This window comes from Oncorhynchus clarkii, chromosome 5 (genome assembly GCF_045791955.1).
Source record: "Oncorhynchus clarkii lewisi isolate Uvic-CL-2024 chromosome 5, UVic_Ocla_1.0, whole genome shotgun sequence".
NCBI classification, from domain to species: Eukaryota; Metazoa; Chordata; class Actinopteri; order Salmoniformes; family Salmonidae; genus Oncorhynchus; species Oncorhynchus clarkii.
This window is the reverse complement of record NC_092151.1, coordinates 43,425,963-43,448,316: the sequence shown is the minus strand read 5'-3', so window position 1 is coordinate 43,448,316 and position 22,354 is coordinate 43,425,963. Positions and strand designations below refer to the sequence as shown.

At 43.0% G+C, this 22,354-nt stretch overlaps 1 protein-coding gene across 1 annotated transcript in view; it reads left to right on the top strand.

The window, feature by feature from the left end:
* Window positions 1–22,354, top strand: part of LOC139410049 (contactin-associated protein-like 4) — a 199,643-nt gene that overhangs the window by 28,331 nt on the left and 148,958 nt on the right. Inside the window, exon 2 of the mRNA XM_071155484.1 lies at window positions 7,828–7,938. Coding sequence (XP_071011585.1) covers window positions 7,828–7,938 — 111 coding nt within the window. The remainder of the gene's footprint in view (window positions 1–7,827; window positions 7,939–22,354) is intronic.

Genomic DNA, 22,354 nt, shown 5'->3' with positions numbered 1-22,354 from the left:
TTTGTTAGCGCATCAGTACACACACACACACAGTTTGTTAGCGCATCAGTACACACACACACGCACACAAACATAGTTTGTTAGCGCATCAGTACACACACACACGCACACAAACACAGTTTGTTAGCGCAGTAGCAGAGCTTCAGCTTGCCATTTGACAGCTTCCAGAGAGGAAAGGGAGAGAGGGAGAGGGAGACAGAGAGAGAGAGAGAGAGAGAGAGAGAGAGAGAGAGAGAGAGAGAGAGAGAGGGGGAGACAGAGAGACTGCTGGGAGAGGTATCTGACTGAGCAGCAGTAAATGAGAAGTTAGAGGAGAGCTAGCGAACATTTCTGTCTATTAGTGCCAGTAACAACAACATCAGAGAGAGAGAGAGAGAGAGAGAGCCCTGTTTGCTTGCTCACAGTTACAGACACTCTGATTATGCTTCTGTAGTTTAGTGCAGCTATCCTTGTGTGTGTGTGTGTGTGTGTATGTGCGTGCACGTAACTGCTGCAAAGCAAATGACCTCTGAAACATAGCAGGGTTCCACTACAGATTGGAGAATTGGGGCTTGATAATGCCCCATTACAGGCTGCAGCTATCATAACATCTCAATGATTGGATAGTTTTGCTCTGGAGAGCCAGATCTTGCTTTTGTGTAATAGCAGTCAATGACAGTTCACAGATCACACTACAAGGCAGTTTGCAGGCCCATTAGTACATTATTTAATGCTCACTCACCACTATTTCTGCAGAGCCATCCTGTGCTCATGTAACAGTCCCTCTCCTCGCCCCAACCTGGGCTTGAAACGGGGACCCTCTGCACACATTGACAACAGTCACTCTATAAGCATGGTTACTTATCGCTCCACAAACGCCACGGTCTTTGCAAAGCAAGGGAAACAACTGCAGTACTTCAAGGTCTCAGAGTGAGTGATGTCTCCGATTTAAACGCTACTAGCGCGCACCGCTAGTTAGCTAGCCGTTTCAAACTGGTCACAAACATGCTGCAGAGAAAGGTACTGGTCACTCAGTTTTTTTTTCTTCAAAAGCCATAGACGGGATTAAAGTTGATTATCCATGTTTTTGACTAACTTGACTTTTGTGAACTTTTTCCCTTTGGAGAGCAGAAGTCATTCACAAACTTCCTCCATCGGTTCCATATTCAGACGTATTTTTTTCGAAATTAACTTCTGGCATTTTGTATTATTGTAGATGTACCAGTAGAGTATCTTTTGGGGCCAATATGTAAAACAAGGTCTAATAAGTACATTTTTATTATTTGGACATTTCTTTCCCTGTGGAGGTTGGTTATGCATGTATTTCACTCTACAGAAGCTTCTAGCTGCTCTACTTCCTGTGGCAGTCGGTGCAAATGTTATAGGATGTGTCCTATGGCACTCTCTTCCCTATATAGTGCACTACTTTTGACAAGAGCCTATAGGGAATAGGGTGCTATTTGAGATGCAAGTACTACTAACCACATTGTGCTAGCTGGCCACAAGCACAATCTGGCTCTCCCTCTCTCTCAATCTTGCCAATTCATTCCCTGCCAGAGGAACAAGCTAATTTACTGAAGCACCCCTGAAAAGTCACTACATTCAGTTAACAAAGGGGTCTGCACATTTTTTTTGCCCAGGGACCCCCACCCAGGTATATCAGCAACCCTGTATATATATTTGTTTTTAAGTACAAAACATCTTATTACCTGATGAATGATATTGGAAAGGAGAATTAATCAACATTTGGTAGATAGTTTTTCATAATTTTTACCTCCCGATATAATAATTGAAAGAGGAAGTGTTAACTCTAACATAGCCTATTAGCTAGAAATGTAACTCCTAACACATTTTTGTTAATAACCGCTGTTTAGCTGGATAAACAAAGGTTAGCTGTCACACCCTAATCTGTTTCACCTGTCCTTGTTATTGTCTCCACCCTCTTCAGGTGTTGCTTGTTTTGCCCAGTGTATTTATCCCCGTGTTTTCTGTCTCTCTGTGCCAGTTCGTTCGTCTTGTATGTTTCCAAGTCAACCAGCGTTTTTTTCCCATTCTCCTGCTTTTGCTATTTCTCCTTTTTCTAGTCCTCTTGGTTTTGACCCTTGCCTGTTTCTGGACTCTGTACCATTCTGCCTGCCTTGGCCTCGAGCCTGCCTGCCACTCTGTACCTCCTGGACTCCGATCTGGTTTTGACCTTTTGCCTGTCCACGACCATTCTCTTGCCTACCCCTTTGGATTAATAAACACCTAAGACTCCAACCATCTGCCCCCTGTGTCTGCATCTGGGTCTCACCTTGAGTTATGATAGTTAGCCAATTGTTGGGAAAATGTATGTCCATGTCAAGAAAGCTTAACAGCAGCCAGCAGCACTTGAAGCAACTGGTACTCACGGGTGCTTTTTCAAAGCCTATGTCAGGTACTCCAGTGAGTGTATTTAGCTCCAATTAGGGTAATTTTCTCAATATTAGCAGTTGAGAAATAAAATCATTAGAAAGAAGATATTCTCCTCCTTTCTACTGTAGGTGTGTATACTGAACAAAAATATAAACTTACAGTTCATATAAGAAAATCAATCAATTGAAATACATTCATTAGGCCCTTATCTATGGATTTCACATGACTGGGAATACAGATATGTTGGTCACAGATACCTTAAAAAAAGGTAGGGATGTGGATCAGAAAACCAGTCAGTATCTGGTGTGACCAGCATTTGCCTCATGCAATGCCACACATGTCCTTCGCATAGAGTTGATCAAGCTGTTAATTGTGGCCTGTGGAATGTTGTCCCAGTCCTATTCAATGGCTGTGCAAAGTTGCTGGATATTCGCGGGACCTGGAACACACTGTTGTACGCGTCGATCCAGAGTATCCCAAACTTTCTCAATTGGTGACACATCTGGCGAGTATGCAGATGGAAGAACTGGGCCATTTTCAGCTTCCAGGAATTTGTCTACAGAGCCTGCGAGATGGGGCCATAAAGGTGGCGGATGAATGGCACAACAATGGGCCTCAGGATCTCGTCATGGTATCTCTGTGCATTCAAATTGCCATCGATAAAGGGCAATTGTGTTTGTTGTCCGTAGCTTATGCCTGCCCATACCATAACCCCACCGCCACCACAGGGCACTCTGTTCACCATTTTGACATCAGCAAACTGCTTGCACACACAACGCCATACACGTGGCGTTCTGTTTTGAGGCCAGTTGAACATATTCTCTAAAACAATGTTGGAGGCGACTTAAGGTAGAGGAATGAACAGAAAATTATCTGGCAACAGCTCTGGTGGACATTCTTGCAGTCAGCATACCAATTTCACCCTCCCTCAAAACTTGAGACATCTGTGGCATTGTGTTGTGTGACAAAACTGCACATTTTAGAGTGGCCTTTTATTGTTCCCAGTACAAGGTGCACCTGTGTAATGATCATGCTGTTTAATTGGCTTCTTCGTATGCCACACCTGTCAGGTGGATAGATTATCTTGGCAAAGGATACATGCTCACTAACAGGGATGTAAAGAAAATTTAAAAAAAAAAGTTTTTTTGTGTTTATGGATCATTTCTGGGATATTTTATTTCAGCTCATGAAGCATGGGACTAACGCTCAGTCAGTGTAATTCAAAATTAATTTTCTGTATTTATAAAAGCATTTTAAGAAAAATGTACTTTTAGAGAAAAAAATAAAAATACATTGCGGATCCCCTGCAGTAGGGGTCAGCGGACTACAGGTTGAATACCCCTGGCACATTAGGTTGGGTGTGTGTAGTTATCGTTCTGCTCTTCAATCTGTCTGGAGACTGAGACTATAGGCCCCATGGGTCAAAATAGAGTGGAACCAAGTTGTGTAGAATAGAACGGAAAAACAGAGTACTGCGCTTTAGTTTGAATTGTTTGTGTTCCATGACCTAATTCCATTCCACAAACAAGCATTTTATTGGCCCTCATTAGGGTATATGTCTGCCAAATGCAGTATGGTCTGAATTGTTTTACATATCCAAAAGACACACAGTGAATATGACTGAACTCTTGGAGTCGTGGAGTTCAGTCCAGTGCCTTGCCAAGGGTATGGTTTCTTATCCATACTGTTTTTATATTTGTTGCTTGTGAAGGTGATGCATCATCTTCATCAGTAGTCACTCTCTATTTCCATCATCTTGACTGTGGGCAGATTGTTATTCCAGCAAAATGTGAAATGGGACACAGTAGATGTACAGTAGCCTGTCTCACTCTATCGGCTGGAGCTCCTGCCAAGGATCAGTCCTGTATCAATAGTGATTTAAACACTTCTGGTGGGTTCTGACGCCACTGACACTCCCCGAGAAGTACTACTTTGAACGAGGTAATGACTGCATCGCAATTGGCACTCTATTCCCTATACGACTTTTGACCAGGGCCCATAGCGCACTATATAGGGAATAGGCTGCCATATTGGGACGCACCCATTATCTAAGGTAGTAAGTAGTGTTATGTAGCGAAGCGTTATAGAGAATCCAGCTAATTATTACATATATTGTGTTTCTAAGACAAAACAAAACATTACCTTCGTAGTTAAGTGTTGTTTTGGGATAGAGCTAGCTGAAGGAATGAGGTGCAGTAGGCATATTTTTGCGAAGGTGGCTCTAGCACAAGGGATGGTGAGTTTTCCATCATGGATGCAAACAACCAGATATTCAGCATTTACCTACAATTTCTGACTCCGCACAACGGACGTCTGTGCACGACTGATCACAGAGTCAGTCAGAGACGTGGGTAACGGCACTGAAATGCCAAACTCTGAACGCCGATAAATGGCTCTTGTGTTTTCAAACGCTCTGCTCTTTCTGTCAAGTAGTTTTCAACGAGAACTCTCATTAGTGATTTTCAACTTAGCTTTTACTCCTCTGCTCTGTTCTTTGGAGTGCACTTTCCCATTTCCCACTCTAAAACACTATAATTGAAAAGCTTTTCACACTGAATACTCAACAAACAACCCTAATCTAGTCATTGAGAGACAGGGAATGTAGTTTGGTCATGAGGAGAGCATGTGTGCACTACTGATAAGAGGTTCGGCAAGCTGGTTTTTCTAGCATTATCTAGTTGAAATGTCATCATCTAAAATGCTATTTGGAGAACAGCAAAAACAAGCAAAACTTACCTCAGCCATTATCACATTGATTGAGGTGAGTGAAGCTACAGCAACCAATCTACAAAAACGTAGACTATTAGCTGTACAATTAGCCCCTAAACATTAACTCACATTAACTCAGCATTGGGTTTGAAAACTATAATTTAATAAGTACGTACATTAAGGTAAACAAATATGTTTGCTGTACATAACTTTTTTTGTTGCAGTTTTATATCTAATTTCCTGCAATTCTACATATTTGTGACCGACTGGCTCGAATCTGTCTTATGTAACAACATTTGAAATCGTGTTTTTTACATTGGATAAAAGTAGAGACCCAGAGCTAGGAAATGGTATATCATACACTACAGTTGAGGAACAATGGGAAAGTTATTATTCTTTGAACGTTGATAAACTTGTAATCCAACTTTTCAGAAAATGGCCCTTGAATATTTTGGTTCACCTACTGGAGAGCCCTTCTTTGTCTACACCCATTCAACATTGTTCACACCCTCTTAAGCCTTAGCCCCACCTATCTCTTTAAGGATTCACATGTGAGGGCACTCACAGAGTGAGTACAGTAGTGTACTAAACAACCAGTTTTCAAGACTAAAGATTGATGTATACTACGTCTATCGACATGTCTGTATAAAGTTGTTGCAGTGACATCATTGTTGTTGTGAAGAAGTATAAACACAAAAACAACAGATTGCATGATATCAGCAGCCTGACGGTCCAAAATAGCATAACTGGTGTATTTGAACACCAATAAACCGTTTTAAAAATGAATTTAGTTTACGTCAATCTAGAAAACCAGGCAACTAAAAGCAACTTTCTTAACAAAGTTTTGGTTTGTTCCTGGCTTGTTAGCTAGCTAACGTTAATTCCAAACACACCAAGACAGTTGCGAAGAGGGCACGACAAAACATATTCCCCCTCAAGAGACTGAAAATATTTGGCATGGGTCCTCAAAGGTTCTACAGCTGCACCATCGAGAGCATCCTGACGGTTTGCATCACTGCCTGGTATGGCATCTGCTCGGCCTCTGACCGCTAGGCACTACAGAGGGTAGTGAGTACGGCCCAGTACATCAGTAAATAGCCTAAAGTTAAGGCTATCTTTCAAACAAATGTAAAAGTATTTATTCAACCTTAACATGAGAAACACATCCGTGGCCACATGTTGAGGTTACTTTAAGTATACTGTAAACGTCTTATGTAATCGTAGAAAGTGTACATGTTCGAGATAGCATGCAAAAGTTCGCAGGTCTGTGGAGATCTTCACAATTGCTATAATAATCTGTACAGAATCTCGAACAACGTTGATCACTTGCACTATGTACTTTTAATGTATTCTCAAGTGCAATCCAGTTTTTTTTTGTTGTACTGTTGGATGAAGCACAATGATAACACATTAAGTTGTTGTATAAATCCAACATATCTGGCATTGTATTCCCATTTGAACTTGTGCTTTTAAATGGTTGAAAGTGCAGTGGTAGCACATGTATATGAAAACTAAGGGCTCGATTCAATCCGTATCACCAAAGTTCAGCGCTATAGCGCGATTGAAATTTAAAGGCAACGTTCCCACATTTGTGGAGACCGCATTCATTGCAAACACTCCATATGTCAGCTCAATCGGATATTACCTTTACATTTCAGGCGCACTATAGCGCAGAATTTTGGCGAATCGAGCCCTAAATCCCGAATCAGACATTGTTTTCCCATTTGGAATTTGGTTGTGCTTTTAGGTCGTTGAAAGCATAGTGATAACACATTGAGCATTCAACAAACATCTGGCTGTCTTTTTGAGTGGGTGAATAAAGGTTGAAATCTCATTGGTCAACATCTCAAACAAATATTACCCACATTTCCACATAGTCATTAGCATACCACCCTGCATACCACTGCTGGCTTGCATTTGAAGCTAAGCAGGGTTGGTCCTGGTCAGTTCCTGGATGGGAGACCAGATGCTGCTGGAAGTGGTGTTGGAGGGCCAGTAGGAGGCACTCTTTCTTCTGGTCTAAAAAAATAATATCCCAATGCCCCAGGGCAGTGATTGGGGACACTGCCCTGTGTAGGGTGCCGTCTTTCGGAAGGGACGTTAAACAGGTGTCCTGACTCTCTGAGGTCATTAAAGATCCCATGGCACTTATCGTAAGAGTAGGGGTGTTAACCCCGGTGTCCTGGCTAAATTCCCATTATGGCCCTCAAACTATCACGGTCACCTAATAATCCCCAGTTTACAATTGGCTCATTCATCCCCCTCCTCTCCCCTGTAACTATTCCCCAGGTCATTGCTGCAAATGAGAATGTGTTCTCAGTCAACTTCTCTGGTAAAATAACAGATAAATAAAAAATACATTGAAATTACGTGGTGTGACCAGAGGGATGGGACTCATGCACACATTTGTGAAGGTGTTGGAACATAACAATGTGATCTGCACTCTAGTGATTTTAGTTATTATTAGCATCACTTCAATGGTGTCATTGGTGCGTAGTATTGCTGCTGGCAGAGAGCAGTAACAGCGTGTGAAATGGTGGTCGACATGGTGATCAAATTGTGACAAAATGGAAAATAGTGTCTCTGAAATTGCTTTAAACATGGTTCCTCCCTGATGATGTTTTAGACTACACCTCTGAATCATTTGGAAATACTGTACTAATAATAACGTTACTAATAGTTCAGAGATCACCTGTGATTGTAAAACCTAACCCTGTCCTTTGTGTTTCCCTGTTTGCTTGACAGACAGCTGTGATGGCCCACTGGTGTCCAGCCTGCCCCAGTCCTCCTTCAGAAGCTCATCACAGTTATCCAACAGCCATGGACCCGGCTTTGCCAAAGTAAACAGGAGAGATGGTGAGTACTGGACTTTTGACACATTTGCCTGATATGGACACTGTATTGATTGTAGGATTCCTTAGTATCTCCACTGTTATTTCGAGCCTGTATTCCGGCCGTACACAGTGGGCTGCTGTGTTGTGGTGCTCAGATGCTCATTGCGGAGAGGGAGAGAGAGGGTTGGATTCCCCACAGGACTGTGCATAGAGAACATCAAAGGCAGGTTTCGTTTCAGCAGCAGCAGCAGTAGCGCAGGAACCAGATCCCTTTTTTTAACTGAATTCCCTTGCTGGTGACTTCAGTTTGAGAAAGGAAGGAGAGAGAGAGACAGAGAGCTGCTGTTACCTCGTCCCCAGCGGGTCGCCTACAGTAGGTAGATATTGGAATACTACATTACAAGCCCCAGTGCAAGGTCACCCTTCTTTACCTTTGCAATGCATCTGAATTCATCCAGAAAAAAAATCAAAATGGGATTGGTTGGTTTTGTTGGTTGGTTTGGATGCTGAATGCTGATAGAATGGTATCCTTTTATTGCTTAGACGGGAAAATGCTATCACGGTGGTTCTTTGTATGAATGTTTTAAAACTGGTAGGGTTGATCTATTTTGTGGTTTAACCAACCTTGAAAGCAGAAACTCAGATGGGAATAGGAGGGATTTTTAGCAGGCACATAACAGGATCTGTGCACATGATTTTCTTCAACTGTGAGACCAAAGCAATCTAAGCTTGTTGGATGCTTCTTCTAAGCTGTCTTTGATGGCTGTAGCAGTAAGCACACTGTTGGTTTTTCACTATTCCCATCTGAGTTGAGCTGAGTGAAGTGGATCAATAGGTGTCTAAAACTGTCTATGGTATTATCAGTTTGGTATAATGTATTTCTCTGTGTTTGACCATGATGAAGTTGTATCAGTCAGGTTAACTGTTTTTATTCATATCAGATAATATATGCACCAGAGCAAAGCTGTATGAAATTACTATATGTTGCTACACAATAAAACAGGTGGTTCTGTGCCAAATAAGGCTCTATAAGAGCTATGCTCATACAGTTTTAAACAGAACCTTTATGGTGCTATAAAGAACCCTTTCCTAATCCCCTTAAGGATCCAACCCTTTTTTTCAATTTTCCTCTAAAATTACATACCTAAATCTAACTGCCTGTAGCTCAGGATCTGAAGCAAGGATATGCATATTATTGATACCATTCAAAAAAGTAACACTTTGAAGTTTGTGGAAATGTGAAAGTAATGTAGGAGAATATAACACATTAGATCTGGTAAAATATGATACAATGAAAAAAAACATGCTTTCTTTTGTAAATAAAATTGTACCATCTTTGAAATGCAAGAGAGGGGCCATAATGTATTATTCTAGGACAGGAGCAATGTAGGTTTTGGCCACTAGATGGCACAAGTGTATTTGCAAAGTTTTAGACTGATCCAATGAACAATCGTATATCTTTTCAAAAGGCACATTTAGGCAAAAGACTACACAGATATGCCCCTTTTTTTTTATTTAACCATAATTTAACTAGGATGGTCAGTTAAGAACAAATTCTTATTTACAATGACGGCCTACCAAAAGGCAAAAGGCCTTCTGTGGGGACAGGGGCTGGGATTAACAAAAGATACAACACAACACTACATAAAGAGAGACCTAAGATAACAACATAGCAAGGCGGCAACACATGACAACACAGCATGTTAGCAACACAACATGACAACAACATGATAGCAACACATGATAGCAGCACAAAACATGGTACAAACATTATTGGGCACAGACAACAGCACAAAGGGCAAGAAAGTAGAGACAACAATACATCACGCAAAGCAGCCACAGCTGTCAGTAAGAGTGTCCATGATTGAATGAAGAGATTGATATAAAACTGTCCAGTTTGAGTGTTTGTTGCTGCAGCAAACTGAAAAGACGAGCGACCCAGGGATGTGTGTGCTTTGGGGCTCTTTAACAGAATGTGACTGGCGGAACGGATGTTGTATGTGGACGATGAGGGCTGTAGTAGATATCTCAGATGGGGGGAGTGAGGCCTAAGAGGGTTTTATAAATAAGCATCAACCAGTGGGTCTTGCGATGGGTATACAGAGATGGCCAGTTTACAGAGGAGTATAGAGTGCAGTGGTGTATCCTATAAGGAGCATTGGTGGAAAATCTGATGGCCGAATGGTAAAGAACATCTAGCCGCTCGAGATCACCCTTACCTGCAATCTATAAATGATGTCTCCGTAATCTACCATGGGTAGGATGGTCATCCGAATCAGGGTTAGTTTGGCAGCTGGGGTGAAAGAGGAGCGATTACGATAGAGGAAACCAAGTCTAGATTTAACTTTAGCCTGCAGCTTTGATATGTGCTGAGAGAAGGACAGTGTACTGTCTAGCCATACATAAGTACTTGTATGAGGTGACTACCTCAAGCTCTAAACTCTCAGAGGTAGTCATCACACCTGTGGGGAGAAGGGCATTCTTCTTACCAAACCACATGACCTTTGTTTTGGAGGTGTTCAGAACAAGGTTAAGGGTGGAGAAAGCTTGTTGGACACTAAGAAAGCTTTGTTGTAGATATTTAACACAGGACAGCGATCCTGTAGAGCAGGGGTGTCAAAGTCAAATGGACGGAGGGCCAAATAAAAAAATCAGCTACAAGACGAGGGCCGGACTGTTCGAATGTTCATTGAAAAATTTTTAAATGACGCATATAGTCTAGTGAACCTAATTGAACCTACTGAAAACCTAACAAATATATTACAATATGATCAGATAAATAAAGCAATATTTTCTTATGGCTCTGTCAGTAATCTTTAATTTTCAACAGACACAAAAGACAAATTTCCTTTATATAAATATCCCCATAACATGAACATTAAATGAAAGAAACCGGTATTCAATCAGTAGACTATATTTTCTATTTTAGCAAAAGTGGGCTAAATTTACTTCAAAGAAAAAACAATAATAGCAATTTTCTATCATCCACTCAACTGAAATATTTTTAAAATATAATTGGATTGAAATACAAAAAAATAAAGTGCAAAAATCTATTAATCAAAAACAACACTTTGTTTAAGGAGAAGTAACATGCAGTGAAAACAAATATTAAATTTTAACTTTTAAACTTGAACTGAGTAAAAACTCTAAATATGTGATTGCACAGTAATGTTCACTTGTTTGAGGTTGAGGGTGATACTTGGTGGTGTCCCATCTTTTCCACAAGTTCATCAATGTTCGGGGTAAGGCTCTGAGCTGAAGAAATCCTCAGAATTGAGTGGAGGTGTTCAGCAGTAAGTCGACTTCTGTGTGATGTTTTGTTCAGGTTCATCAAAGAAAACAGTTGTTCACACAGGTATGTGCTGCCAAACATAGACAACGTTTGAGCAGCCTGGATGCGCAGCTGGGGCATTGTGCCGGGGAGGAAACGGGCGAACTCCGCAGCACCCACTGCCGCATATTTTGCCCTCAGTGCATCATTGCATTGGAGGTCAATCAACTCCATTTGGAGGTTTGGTGGTGAGCTTTCCACGTCAACAGCAAATGGGTTACCGAGCAGTTCCAACCTGCTTTTTTGTGCTTCAAAGTCAGCAAATCGGCGTCGAAAGTCAGCGGCAAGCATACCTATTTTATCAGCCAACTGTGTGCTCGGGAACGCACTGGTAGAGAGCTTCTCTTTCATGGTCTGGCAGCTGGGAAAGTGGCTCAAATTTTCTTTCCGCATCTGCGTCTCCCACAGAGTCAGTTTGGTTTTAAATGCCTTCACTGTACTGTACATATCAGAGATGACACGATCCCGACCCTGCAGCTGCAAGTTTATTGCATTCAGATGACTCGTAATGTCACACAGAAAAGCCATTTCACACAGAAACATTTCGTCTCGGAGTTGTGTTGTGTCTTTCCCTTTGCTGTCCAAGAACAGACAAATCTCCTCACGAAGCTCGAAACATCTTTGAAGCACCTTTCCCTGGCTTAGCCATCGCACCTCTGTGTGATAAGGCAAATCACCATGCTCCGTTTCTAACTCCGTCAGAAATGCCTTGAACTGGCGGTGATTCAAACCTTTGGCTCTGATAAAGTTAACTGTGCGCGTGATGATGCTCATTACATGCTCCATTTTCAAGGCTTTACCGCACAACGCTTCCTGGTGTATGATACAATGATAAGCTGTCAGCTCACCTGTCGCGTTTTCCTCTTGCATCTTTTCCCGTATCTTCGCCACCAGTCCGCTCCTGTGTCCACACATCGCAGGTGCTCCGTCGGTTGTCAAACCCACGAGTTTTTCCCAAGGCAGCTCCATCTCATTTACACATCTTGACACCTCTTCATACAAATCATGCCCCGTAGTTGTGCCATGCATAGGACGTAAAGCCAAAAACTCCTCTGTCACGCTTAGGTTGGAGTCCACTCCGCGGATGAAAATTGACAACTGGGCAATGTCAGAAATGTCGGTGCTCTCATCCACAGCCAAGGAATATGCAATAAAATCTTTTCCCTTTTTCACAAGCTGCTCTTTTAGATTGATGGACAACTGGTCTACTCTCTCGGCAATGGTGTTTCTGCTCAGACTCACATTTAAAAAGAGTTGCCTTTTTTCTGGGCAAACTTCGTCACAAACTTTAATCATGCAGTTTTTGATGAAATCCCCCTCCGTAAATGGCCGGGCTGATTTAGCGATCTCTTCTGCCAAAATAAAACTGGCCTTGACAGCAGCCTGGCCTTGTGATTTGGCTTTTTTGAACAGAGCCTGTCGAGATTTGAGGCCTCGTTTTAATTCCTCTGCCTTTTGTAGCCTTTGTTCCATGTCCATATTCTTGTTTTTGTCCGCGTGTTTCGTTTCATAATGTCGTCTCAGATTATACTCTTTCAGTACCGCCACACTTTCTCCACACAGAAGACACACAGGTTTTCCAGCTACCTTCGTGAACATATACTCCGACTCCCACCTTGTTTGAAACCCCCGGTTCTCAGTATCCACCTTCCGTTTTGCCATTTTTGATGGGTATCTGAAAGTTAATTTTACTGTGATGCTGACGACTGCTGTGCCAATAAATATTGAAATGAAGCAGCCTACTGCTCGGTGCGTCACCTTTGCATTGTGGGAAATGTAGTATTGGTGCGTGTAAAAGATCTGCGGGCTGCCGGCTTGCTGCGGGCCGGTTCTAATAATAAATCAAGATCATCCCAGGGGCCGTAAAAAACCTTCTTGCGGGCCGGATGTGGCCCGCGGGCCTTGACTCTGACATATGTGCTGTAGAGGTTTTAAGAACTATTAAAAAAAGGCTCTGCTATGGTTACAACCTGTTCTGGTGCTGTTTAGAACCCTTAATGGTTATTTATAGAATTTTTGTGGATAATAGTTCTATAAAGAACCTTTCACAGTCTCAAAGATTCTACAAATAACTCTCTGGGTGTATCATGTGTCAGGTAAGACCCAAGTGCAGACTGTGTAGAAGTAACAATGTTTATTGTACCTCAGCCACGCTCAAGGTACTAAACGATATCATAACCGCCATCGATAAAAGACAGTACTGTGCAGCCGTCTTCATAGACCTTGCCAAGGCTTTCGACTCTGTCAATCACCGTATTCTTATCGGCAGACTCAGTAGCCTCGGTTTTTCGGATGACTGCCTTGCCTGGTTCACCAATTACTTTGCAGACAGAGTTCAGTGTGTCAAATCGGAGGGCATGCTGTCCGGTCCTCTGGCAGTCTCTATGGGGGTGCCACAGGGTTCAATTCTCGGGCCGACTCTTTTCTCTGTATATATCAATGATGTTTCTCATGCTGCGGGCGATTCCCTGATCCACCTCTACGCAGACGACACCATTCTATATACTTCCGGCCCGTCCTTGGACACTGTGCTATCTAACCTCCAAACGAGCTTCAATGCCATACAGCACTCCTTCCGTGGCCTCCAACTGCTCTTAAACGCTAGTAAAACCAAATGCATGCTTTTCAACCGTTCGCTGCCTGCACCCGCACGCCTGACCAGCATCACCACCCTGGATGGTTCCGACCTTGAATATGTGGACATCTATAAGTACCTAGGTGTCTGGCTAGACTCTAAACTCTCCTTCCAGACCCATATCCAACATCTCCAATCGAAAATCAAATCAAGAGTCGGCTTTCTATTCCGCAACAAAGCCTCCTTCACTCACGCCGCCAAACTTACCCTAGTAAAACTGACTATCCTACCGATCCTCGACTTCGGCGACGTCATCTACAAAATTGCTTCCAACACTCTACTCAGCAAACTGGATGCAGTTTATCACAGTGCCATCCGTTTTGTCACCAAAGCACCTTATACCACCCACCACTGCAACTTGTATGCTCTAGTCGGCTGGCCCTCGCTACATATTCGTCGCCAGACCCACTGGCTCCAGGTCATCTACAAGTCCATGCTAGGTAAAGCTCCGCCTTATCTCAGTTCACTGGTTACGATGGCAACACCCATCCGTAGCACGCGCTCCAGCAGGTGTATCTCACTGATCATCCCTAAAGCCAACACCTCATTTGGCCGCCTTTCGTTCCAGTTCTCTGCTGCCTGTGACTGGAACGAATTGCAAAAATCGCTGAAGTTGGAGACTTTTATCTCCCTCACCAACTTCAAACATCTGCTATCCGAGCAGCTAACCGATCGCTGCAGCTGTACATAGTCTATTGGTAAATAGCCCACCCATTTTCACCTACCTCATCCCCATACTGTTTTTATTTATTTATTTTTATTTTTCTGCTCTTTTGCACACCAATCTCTACCTGTACATAACCATCTGATCATTTATCACTCCAGTGTTAATCTGCATAATTGTAATTATTTGCCTACCTTCTCATGCCTTTTGCACACAATGTATATATAGACTCCCCTTTTTTCTACTGTGTTATTGACTTGTTAATTGTTTACTCCATGTGTAACTCTGTGTTGTCTGTTCACACTGCTATGCCTTATCTTGGCCAGGTCGCAGTTGCAAATGAGAACTTGTTCTCAACTAGCCTACCTGGTTAAATAAAGGTGAAATAAAAAAAAAATAAAAAAATAAAAATTGTAACAACTGGGGCAGGCAAACGACAGGTCAAGGCAGGCAGGGGTCGATAATGCAGAGTAGTGGGTCAGGGTACAGGATGGCAGACAGGCCCAGGGGTCAGGTCAGGCAGAGGTCGGCAATCCAGAGTAGGGGCAAAGGTACAGGACGGCAGGCAGAGTGGTCAGGCAGGCGGGCTCGGAGTCAGCACAGGCAAGGGTCAAAACCAGGAGGTCGAGAAAAGAGAGACTGGAAAAAGCAGGCGCTGAGACAACCCGCTGGTAGGCTTGAACAAACAAGACGAATTGGCACAGACAGACAGAAAAGACAGGTATAAATACCCAGAGTATCTGTTGGGAAGATGGGCGACACCTGGAGGGGGGTGGAGACAAGCACAAGGACAGGTGAAACAGATCAGGGCGTGACAGGTTGAACATTTCTCCCTCTCATGTAATGTTGGAGTATGTCATCGGTTGTTTACATGGCAGAGGTTACATGGTTGTTGCCTCTCAACAACCACTCTTCTATTTGACCTTTGACCACTTTTTAAGGTCACACTCTGTTCTTTATGTGACTGGAGGAGGATCTAGCATGGCATCGCAAAGTATTGAAACAGTGATGTTAATTACAAAATGCACTAGATGACAATATCCCAGTTGTTCTAAGAAGAAATCAATGAATCAATTAATGGATGCATCTAATTTACATCTCTGTCTGGAAAATGTAACACTCAGCATCCTCTAGTGTTTCTCAGAGGATATTCACATTACTGATTCAATTTGCTGACTAAATGAACAGTGGTAACTGTCAAAAGCTTCATAATCTTGCCCTCTGTTCAGTTCTACTGGTATAATATCTTCTCTGTTAATTATTAAGAATGGTCTTTTGTGATCTGACAACTAAGTTGATTGAAATAGTGAATGAAATACTTCCATTCACTAATTATAGTCAGAGAACAGCAACATGAGAACAGTGGTGATAGGATTGCATACAGTATATAGTCTGTAAGGTTATTGTGTATGAACATATCAAAATGGTCCATTGACTGATCCATGCAAATTATATTGTTTGTCCTCAGACTGTCCTCAGAGTCGATTGGTTGGTTCCCCTCTCTAGTCAATAATATAATATAAAAATACATTTAATTTACCAGACGCTTGTATTCAAAGCGACTTCCTGTCATGCGTGCCTACATTTTACATATGGGTGGTCCAGGAATCGAACGCACAACCCTGACGTTACAAGCCTCATGCTCTACCATCTGAGCTTCAAATTAGAATTAGAATGCTATTCAGGCCCACAATTCTGCACTTTCACTTACACACACACACACCAACCCACCAACTATTCTACACATGCTGTGATCAGATATGTGCCATGTCCATGCAATCCAAGGTTGTGTAGAAACATCAAAAACCCATTGAGATCCAGTCAGGATCAGATCTGGTTAAACCCGCTCCCTAGGGGGACAAGAACACATTATGGCAGGCCAGGTTTTGATCTCCCTCTGACTTCTATTTTCTCCCTGTCACGCTCTCGTTCTTTCCTCCAATAAAACATAATTTGTTTACTTAGTTCAACCCAGTTTCTCTCTCGCTTTCCTCCCCCTCTCCCTATATCTCTCTCTCCCTCTATCTATCTATCCCTCCCTCCCTCTCCCGTTCTCTCATTACCTTTCCATTCCCTCCCTCCTCTTCTCTCTTTCATACCTATTCTGCTCTCTCTCCCTTTCCCCCCTTCTCTCTTTCTAATAACTTTTCTCTCTCCTTTTCCCTTTCTCATTCCCTCCCTCTCATCATCACTGCCCTGTCCCCTTGAATGCAGCAACGGTGTGTTTAATTCTAATTATGAGTTACTCTGTCTCCAGTTTAAAAGGGAAACTTCACCACTAGACACTATTTGGGGTGTTTTTCCAGTATCCCTACATAGTTATGACTGACGAGAGGTGTTTCAGACATAATTAGGTACCATAGAGGTATTCTTTTATTTATGCGGTGGGAGACCGCAAAATGAATGGAGTCCTGTTTTGTAGCAATTATTGTGGGCTTTGTGTTTCACCGATTGCACGATCACGCTAGAAGTGAGTAGATATGGTTGTCCTTGTTCAATAGAGCCATTGGACAATAGAGCCATGGTTGTCCTTGTTCAATGGAGCCATTGGACAGTAGAGCCATGGTTGTCCTTGTTCAATGGAGCCATTGCTATGTGCCACGACATTGCAACGTATCTAGGTTGACTCATTTTCCCAGGCCTTGTAAAGACTACAGACTGACGGGAGTCCTGCTTCCTTTTCCAATTGTGTTCCCACCCGCGAAAGGCAGGCTTATCAAAACGGGGTCGGTATTAGTTTCACAGGTTCACGGGGAGCTATGTTACCGTGCACCGTCTATCCGAGATTGCTATCACTATCACAGTGCAGGTGCATTTATACAGAGACTTGATTACACACAGGTGGATTGTATTTATCATCATTAGTCATTTAGGTCAACATTGGATCATTCAGAGATCCTCACTGAACTTCTGGAGAGAGTTTGCTGCACTGAAAGTAAAGGGGCTGAATAATTTTGCACGCCCAATTTTTCAGTTTTTGATTTGTTAAAAAAGTTTGAAATATCCAATAAATGTTGTTCCACTTCATGATTGTGTCCCACTTGTTGTTGATTCTTCACAAAAAAATACAGTTTTATATATTTATGTTTGAATCCTGAAATGTGGCAAAAGGTCGCAAAGTTCAAGGGGGCCGAATACTTTCGCAAGGCACTGTACGTGTATCAAATGGTGACAGGTGTGTGTAATGATGGCTCTTGAGCGCCAGAGAGGGGGAGCAGGAGCAGGCGTGACACCTACAACATCAGTCTAACTGAATGTGGATATTATGTTGGCAGAATGTTTTAGGCAGGGTCCTGAATGTTCTTCAGCTGGTCTGGCAGAACTTCATGAGCTCCATTGACCTTGGACTCATAGACTATACACTTTGGCTCTTGCCAGCATTGTGCAGTCAAAGATGATTTAGACTAGTTCCTGGTGCTGCAGATGTTGATGGGATTGGACTCTGTAAATAGAACACACAGGCCAGTCACTTGCAGTAGTTCGCTAGTTAACGGTTAGATACGGTCCGGCGGGCTGTAGCTAACGAAATCTAACGTAGCTATCGTTAGCTTGCAAAGTAACCAATGGAATGTTACCTCAGCAGCCTGTGCTTGCTTGAGGTTTTCACATCCAGTTACTGAACACCATACCATGAATAAACTTTACAGTTGTTTAATAGTTCTTCGCAATCTGATGTTCTACTAAAGAGTGGCTGGTCCCGTAAGGAACATTAGCTACCTGTTGACTCTCATTCTCAACTGGAACCATCTTGACAGGGGCTGTACTACATCCTGAAATCACTATGAATTCTGGATATTGTGGTTTGCTTACAAGCAGGAAATGTAGATGGTCCATTTCTACCGGAAATGTAGATATTAATAATATATTAATGGAGATATACAGTGTCGAAGAATTTCGGACAACTTCAGTTCATGCCCTCGCCAAATATCCCCTCGCCAGGTAATCACTTTCTAAAAAGATCAAATTAGATTTTAAATTGAAATTAAAACCCATTCATTGAAATTAACTAAGAACTATTGGCTAATCACATATTGATCTATTTCCCACTCCTGTTTCATGGTCTGATGGTCTCTCCATGTATTTGGTCTGGTGAACATTTACCTTAACTGGCAGCTCAGCCAGATGCCAGCTTGGAAAGTCCTATCAGCGTTGTATTGGCCTAATTATGTTGCAATTAAACCTCCCTAATTCCGCCCGGTGTTTTCCCTCTGACGATCTGCCATGCTATTCATATGGCCATTATTGGAGGGTTTATGTCACCCAAGACCCCGCACCCTAAATGGTTCTCTATTTCTCATTAATTTGCTAGCAGGTGGAAAAACAGTACATAATTGATGAGAGAGTCACCCGTTCATTAGACACGCATCTGTTCTTCGCTAAAAAGCTGGTACAACTTGCCAAAGTCATGTCGGCCATGATTTCCCCATGTCTTCTCTTAAAGAGAGAGAGAGCAGCACAGACCAGGCCTGAAATAGGTTCTTAACAGAGCTGTGTGCATACCAAATGGTATCCTGCTCCCTATATAGTGCCCTACTCCCTATACAGAAGTGTCCAGTGCGAGAGAGGCAGGTTGAGGTTACCATAGTCAGAGTTGTACAGAAGGTGTTGTATGCTTAGGCAGTGAAGAAAGTAGAGGATTTTATTTATTTATTTATTTTACCTTTATTTAACTAGGCAAGTCAGTTAAGAACGAATTCTTATTTTCAATGACGGCCTAGGAACAGTGGGTTAACTGCCTGTTCAGGGGCAGAACGACAGATTTGTACCTTATCAGCTCGGGGATTTGAACTTGAACTTGCAACCTTCCGGTTACTAGTCCAACGCTCTAACCACTAGGCTACCCTGCCGGGTAAAGGGTGAGGGATCCTAAGAGGTTCCCGGTGAATAGTAAAAGTATTTTGCCAGTACAAAGTGATAGGCCTACGAATGAAATGTGCTTCAGTAAGATTGACTTTTTAGCATTCAATGCCATGGTTACCAACTGTACTGTAGAAATGGAACATAATTCACAGAAAAGGTGTTGTGATGGCAGCTGCAGAGAAGTACTTTGGTTTATGAGATTATACTGCAGACGAGTTACAGGGTGTGTTGAATGGTAGTGTCCCGTCCTCCCAGGCCGTTGACCTGGTGTGGGATCAGGTAAGGCCAAAGTAGTGGAATGGGGTGGTGGGTTTTTAATGAGTCTAGGGTTAGTTGGCAGGGCACTTTTCTTCATTTTCTCTTTTTCCTGTTTTTGTATCACAAAGTGTAAAGGACTTACACTCCAGTCCAGTTGGTGGCGGTAATGCACCTTTTCATTGCAAACCGCTATCTAAAAATCACAGAAGAAGACGCAAATAGGTTGTCATTTTGGAATCATCCCATAACAGGAAGAGAATGATTTGAACCTGTCATACACAACATAACCAAATCTAAAGAGAAAAGTATGAAGTGTAGGGATTACAGAGCTTAGCATGTCTTTCGAAGAGGATAAAAATAGATTTGGGCTTGGAAAAGTTTAATATTTTCAGAAGGAGTTGGGTAATTGGATAAGGGAGGAGGATGGAGGGACAGAGAAAGGAGGTTGAAAAGATTGAGGGAGGTAGCGGATGGGTTTGAATCTGTTGAAGCTAGCAATAACAATGTTCAAACAGAGTTAGCTGGTTGCCAGTTTTAGTTCAGGAGGTGAAATAGAAGGGGAAGAAAGTGTTGTGAGGAGTTTGAGCCTTGCATTGATGGACCTAGTTATGATGAAGATATGTTTGGTCCAGTAGGAGTGACATTTTTGGAGAAGTGGATCTTTGCCTTTTGGCAGATCCATTTGTGATTTCAGGGTGTGTGGGAAAGGAGCTGGGTGCACCTGTTGTGGACTTGTGATATTTGTTTGTGTTTCTTCTGACCAGAGGGAGGTAGCGGATGGGTTGGCAGACCAATCTGGACTCATCTGGCAGTATGTCCAACCCATCCTTTATCTCAGCCGATCATGGCTAGTGGGAAGGTTCCTGGCTTTTTCCGTGGCTATTAGACTTGTAATTTAACAATTTTATTTGTACTTACAGATGGCACACAAGCATACAGTGTAGATAATCCGGGTAGCCTCAGATAATATCGACATAAACACTGATTCGGTGAGTGAGTTTTTATAAGGAAGTGCATAGGAGATGTTGTACCCACCTTGACATTTAAAACTTACCCTAACCAGAAACCGTGGATAGATGGCGGCTTTCTTGCAAAACTCAAAGTGCGAACCACTGCATTTGACAATGGAAAGATGACATGGATTATGGCCGAATACAAACAGTGTAGTTATTCCCTCCACAAGGCAATCAAACAAGTGAAATGTCAGTATAGAGACAAAGTGGAGTCGCAATTCAACGGCTCAGACACGAGACTTATGTGGCAGGGTCTACAGACAATCACGGACTACAAAAAGAAAACCAGACACTTCACGGACACCAACGTCTTGCTTCCAGACAAACTAAACATCTTCCTTACCCACTTTGAGGATAATACAGTGCCACCGACGTGGTCTGCTACCAAGGTCTGTGGGCTCTCCTTTTCAGAGTAAGATATTTAAATGTGTTAACCCTTGCAAGGTTGCCAGCCCAGATGGCATTCCTAAGCGCGTCCTCAGAGCATGCGCAGACCAGCTGGCTGGTGTGTTTCCAGACATATTCAATCTCTCCCTATCCCAGTCTGTTGTTCCCACATACTTCAAGATGGCCACCATTGTTCCTGTACCCAAGAAGGCAAAGGTAACTGAAATAAATGACTATCGCCCGTAGCACTCACTTCTGTCATCATGAAGTGAGTGCTTTGAGAGGCTTGTCAAGGATCATATCACCTCCACCTTACCTGTCACCCTAGACCCACTTCAATTTGCTTACCGCCCCAATAGGTCTACAGACGATGCAATCGCCATCACACAGAACACTGCCCTATCCCATCTGGACAAGAGGAATGCCTATGTAAGAATGCTGTTCATTGACAATAGCTCAGCATTCAACACCGTAGTACCCTCAAAGCTCATCATTAAGCTAGAGGCCCTGGGTCTCAACCCCTCCCTGTGCAATTGGGTCCTGGACTTCCTGACGGGCCGCCTCAGGTGCTGAAGGTAGGAAACAACATCTCCACTTCGCTGCTCAACACTGGGGCCCCACAAGGGTGCGTGCTCAGCCCCCTTCTGTACGCCCTGTTCACCCATGACTGCGTGGCCTTGCACGCCTCCAGCTCAATCATCAAGTTTGCAGATGACACTACAGTAGTAGGCTTGATTACTAACAATGATGAGACAGGCTACAGGGAGGAGGTGAGGGCACACGGAGTGTGGTGTCAGCAAAAAGACCTCTCAATCAACATCAACAAAACAAAGGAGATGATCGTGGGCTTCAGGAAACAGCAGAGGGAGCACCCCCCATATCCACATAGACGGGACAGCAGTAGAGAAGGTGGAAAGTTCCTCGGCGTACAATTCACTGACAAACTGAAATGGTCCACCCACACAGACAAGTGTGGTGAAGAAGGCACAACAGCGCCTCTTCAACCGCAGGAGGCTGAAGAAATTTGGCTTGTCACCTAAACACTCACAAACTTTTACAGCTGCACAATTGAGAGCATCCTGTCAAGCTGCATCACCGCCTGGTACAGCAACTGCACTGCCCACAACTAAGGCTCTCCAGAGGGTGGTGCGGTCTGCACAACGCATCACCGGGGGCAAACTACCTGCAATCCAGGACACCTACAGCACCCGATGTCACAGGAAGGCCAAAAAGATCAGCAAGGACAACAACCACCCGAGCCACTGCCTATTCACCCCGCTACCATTCAGA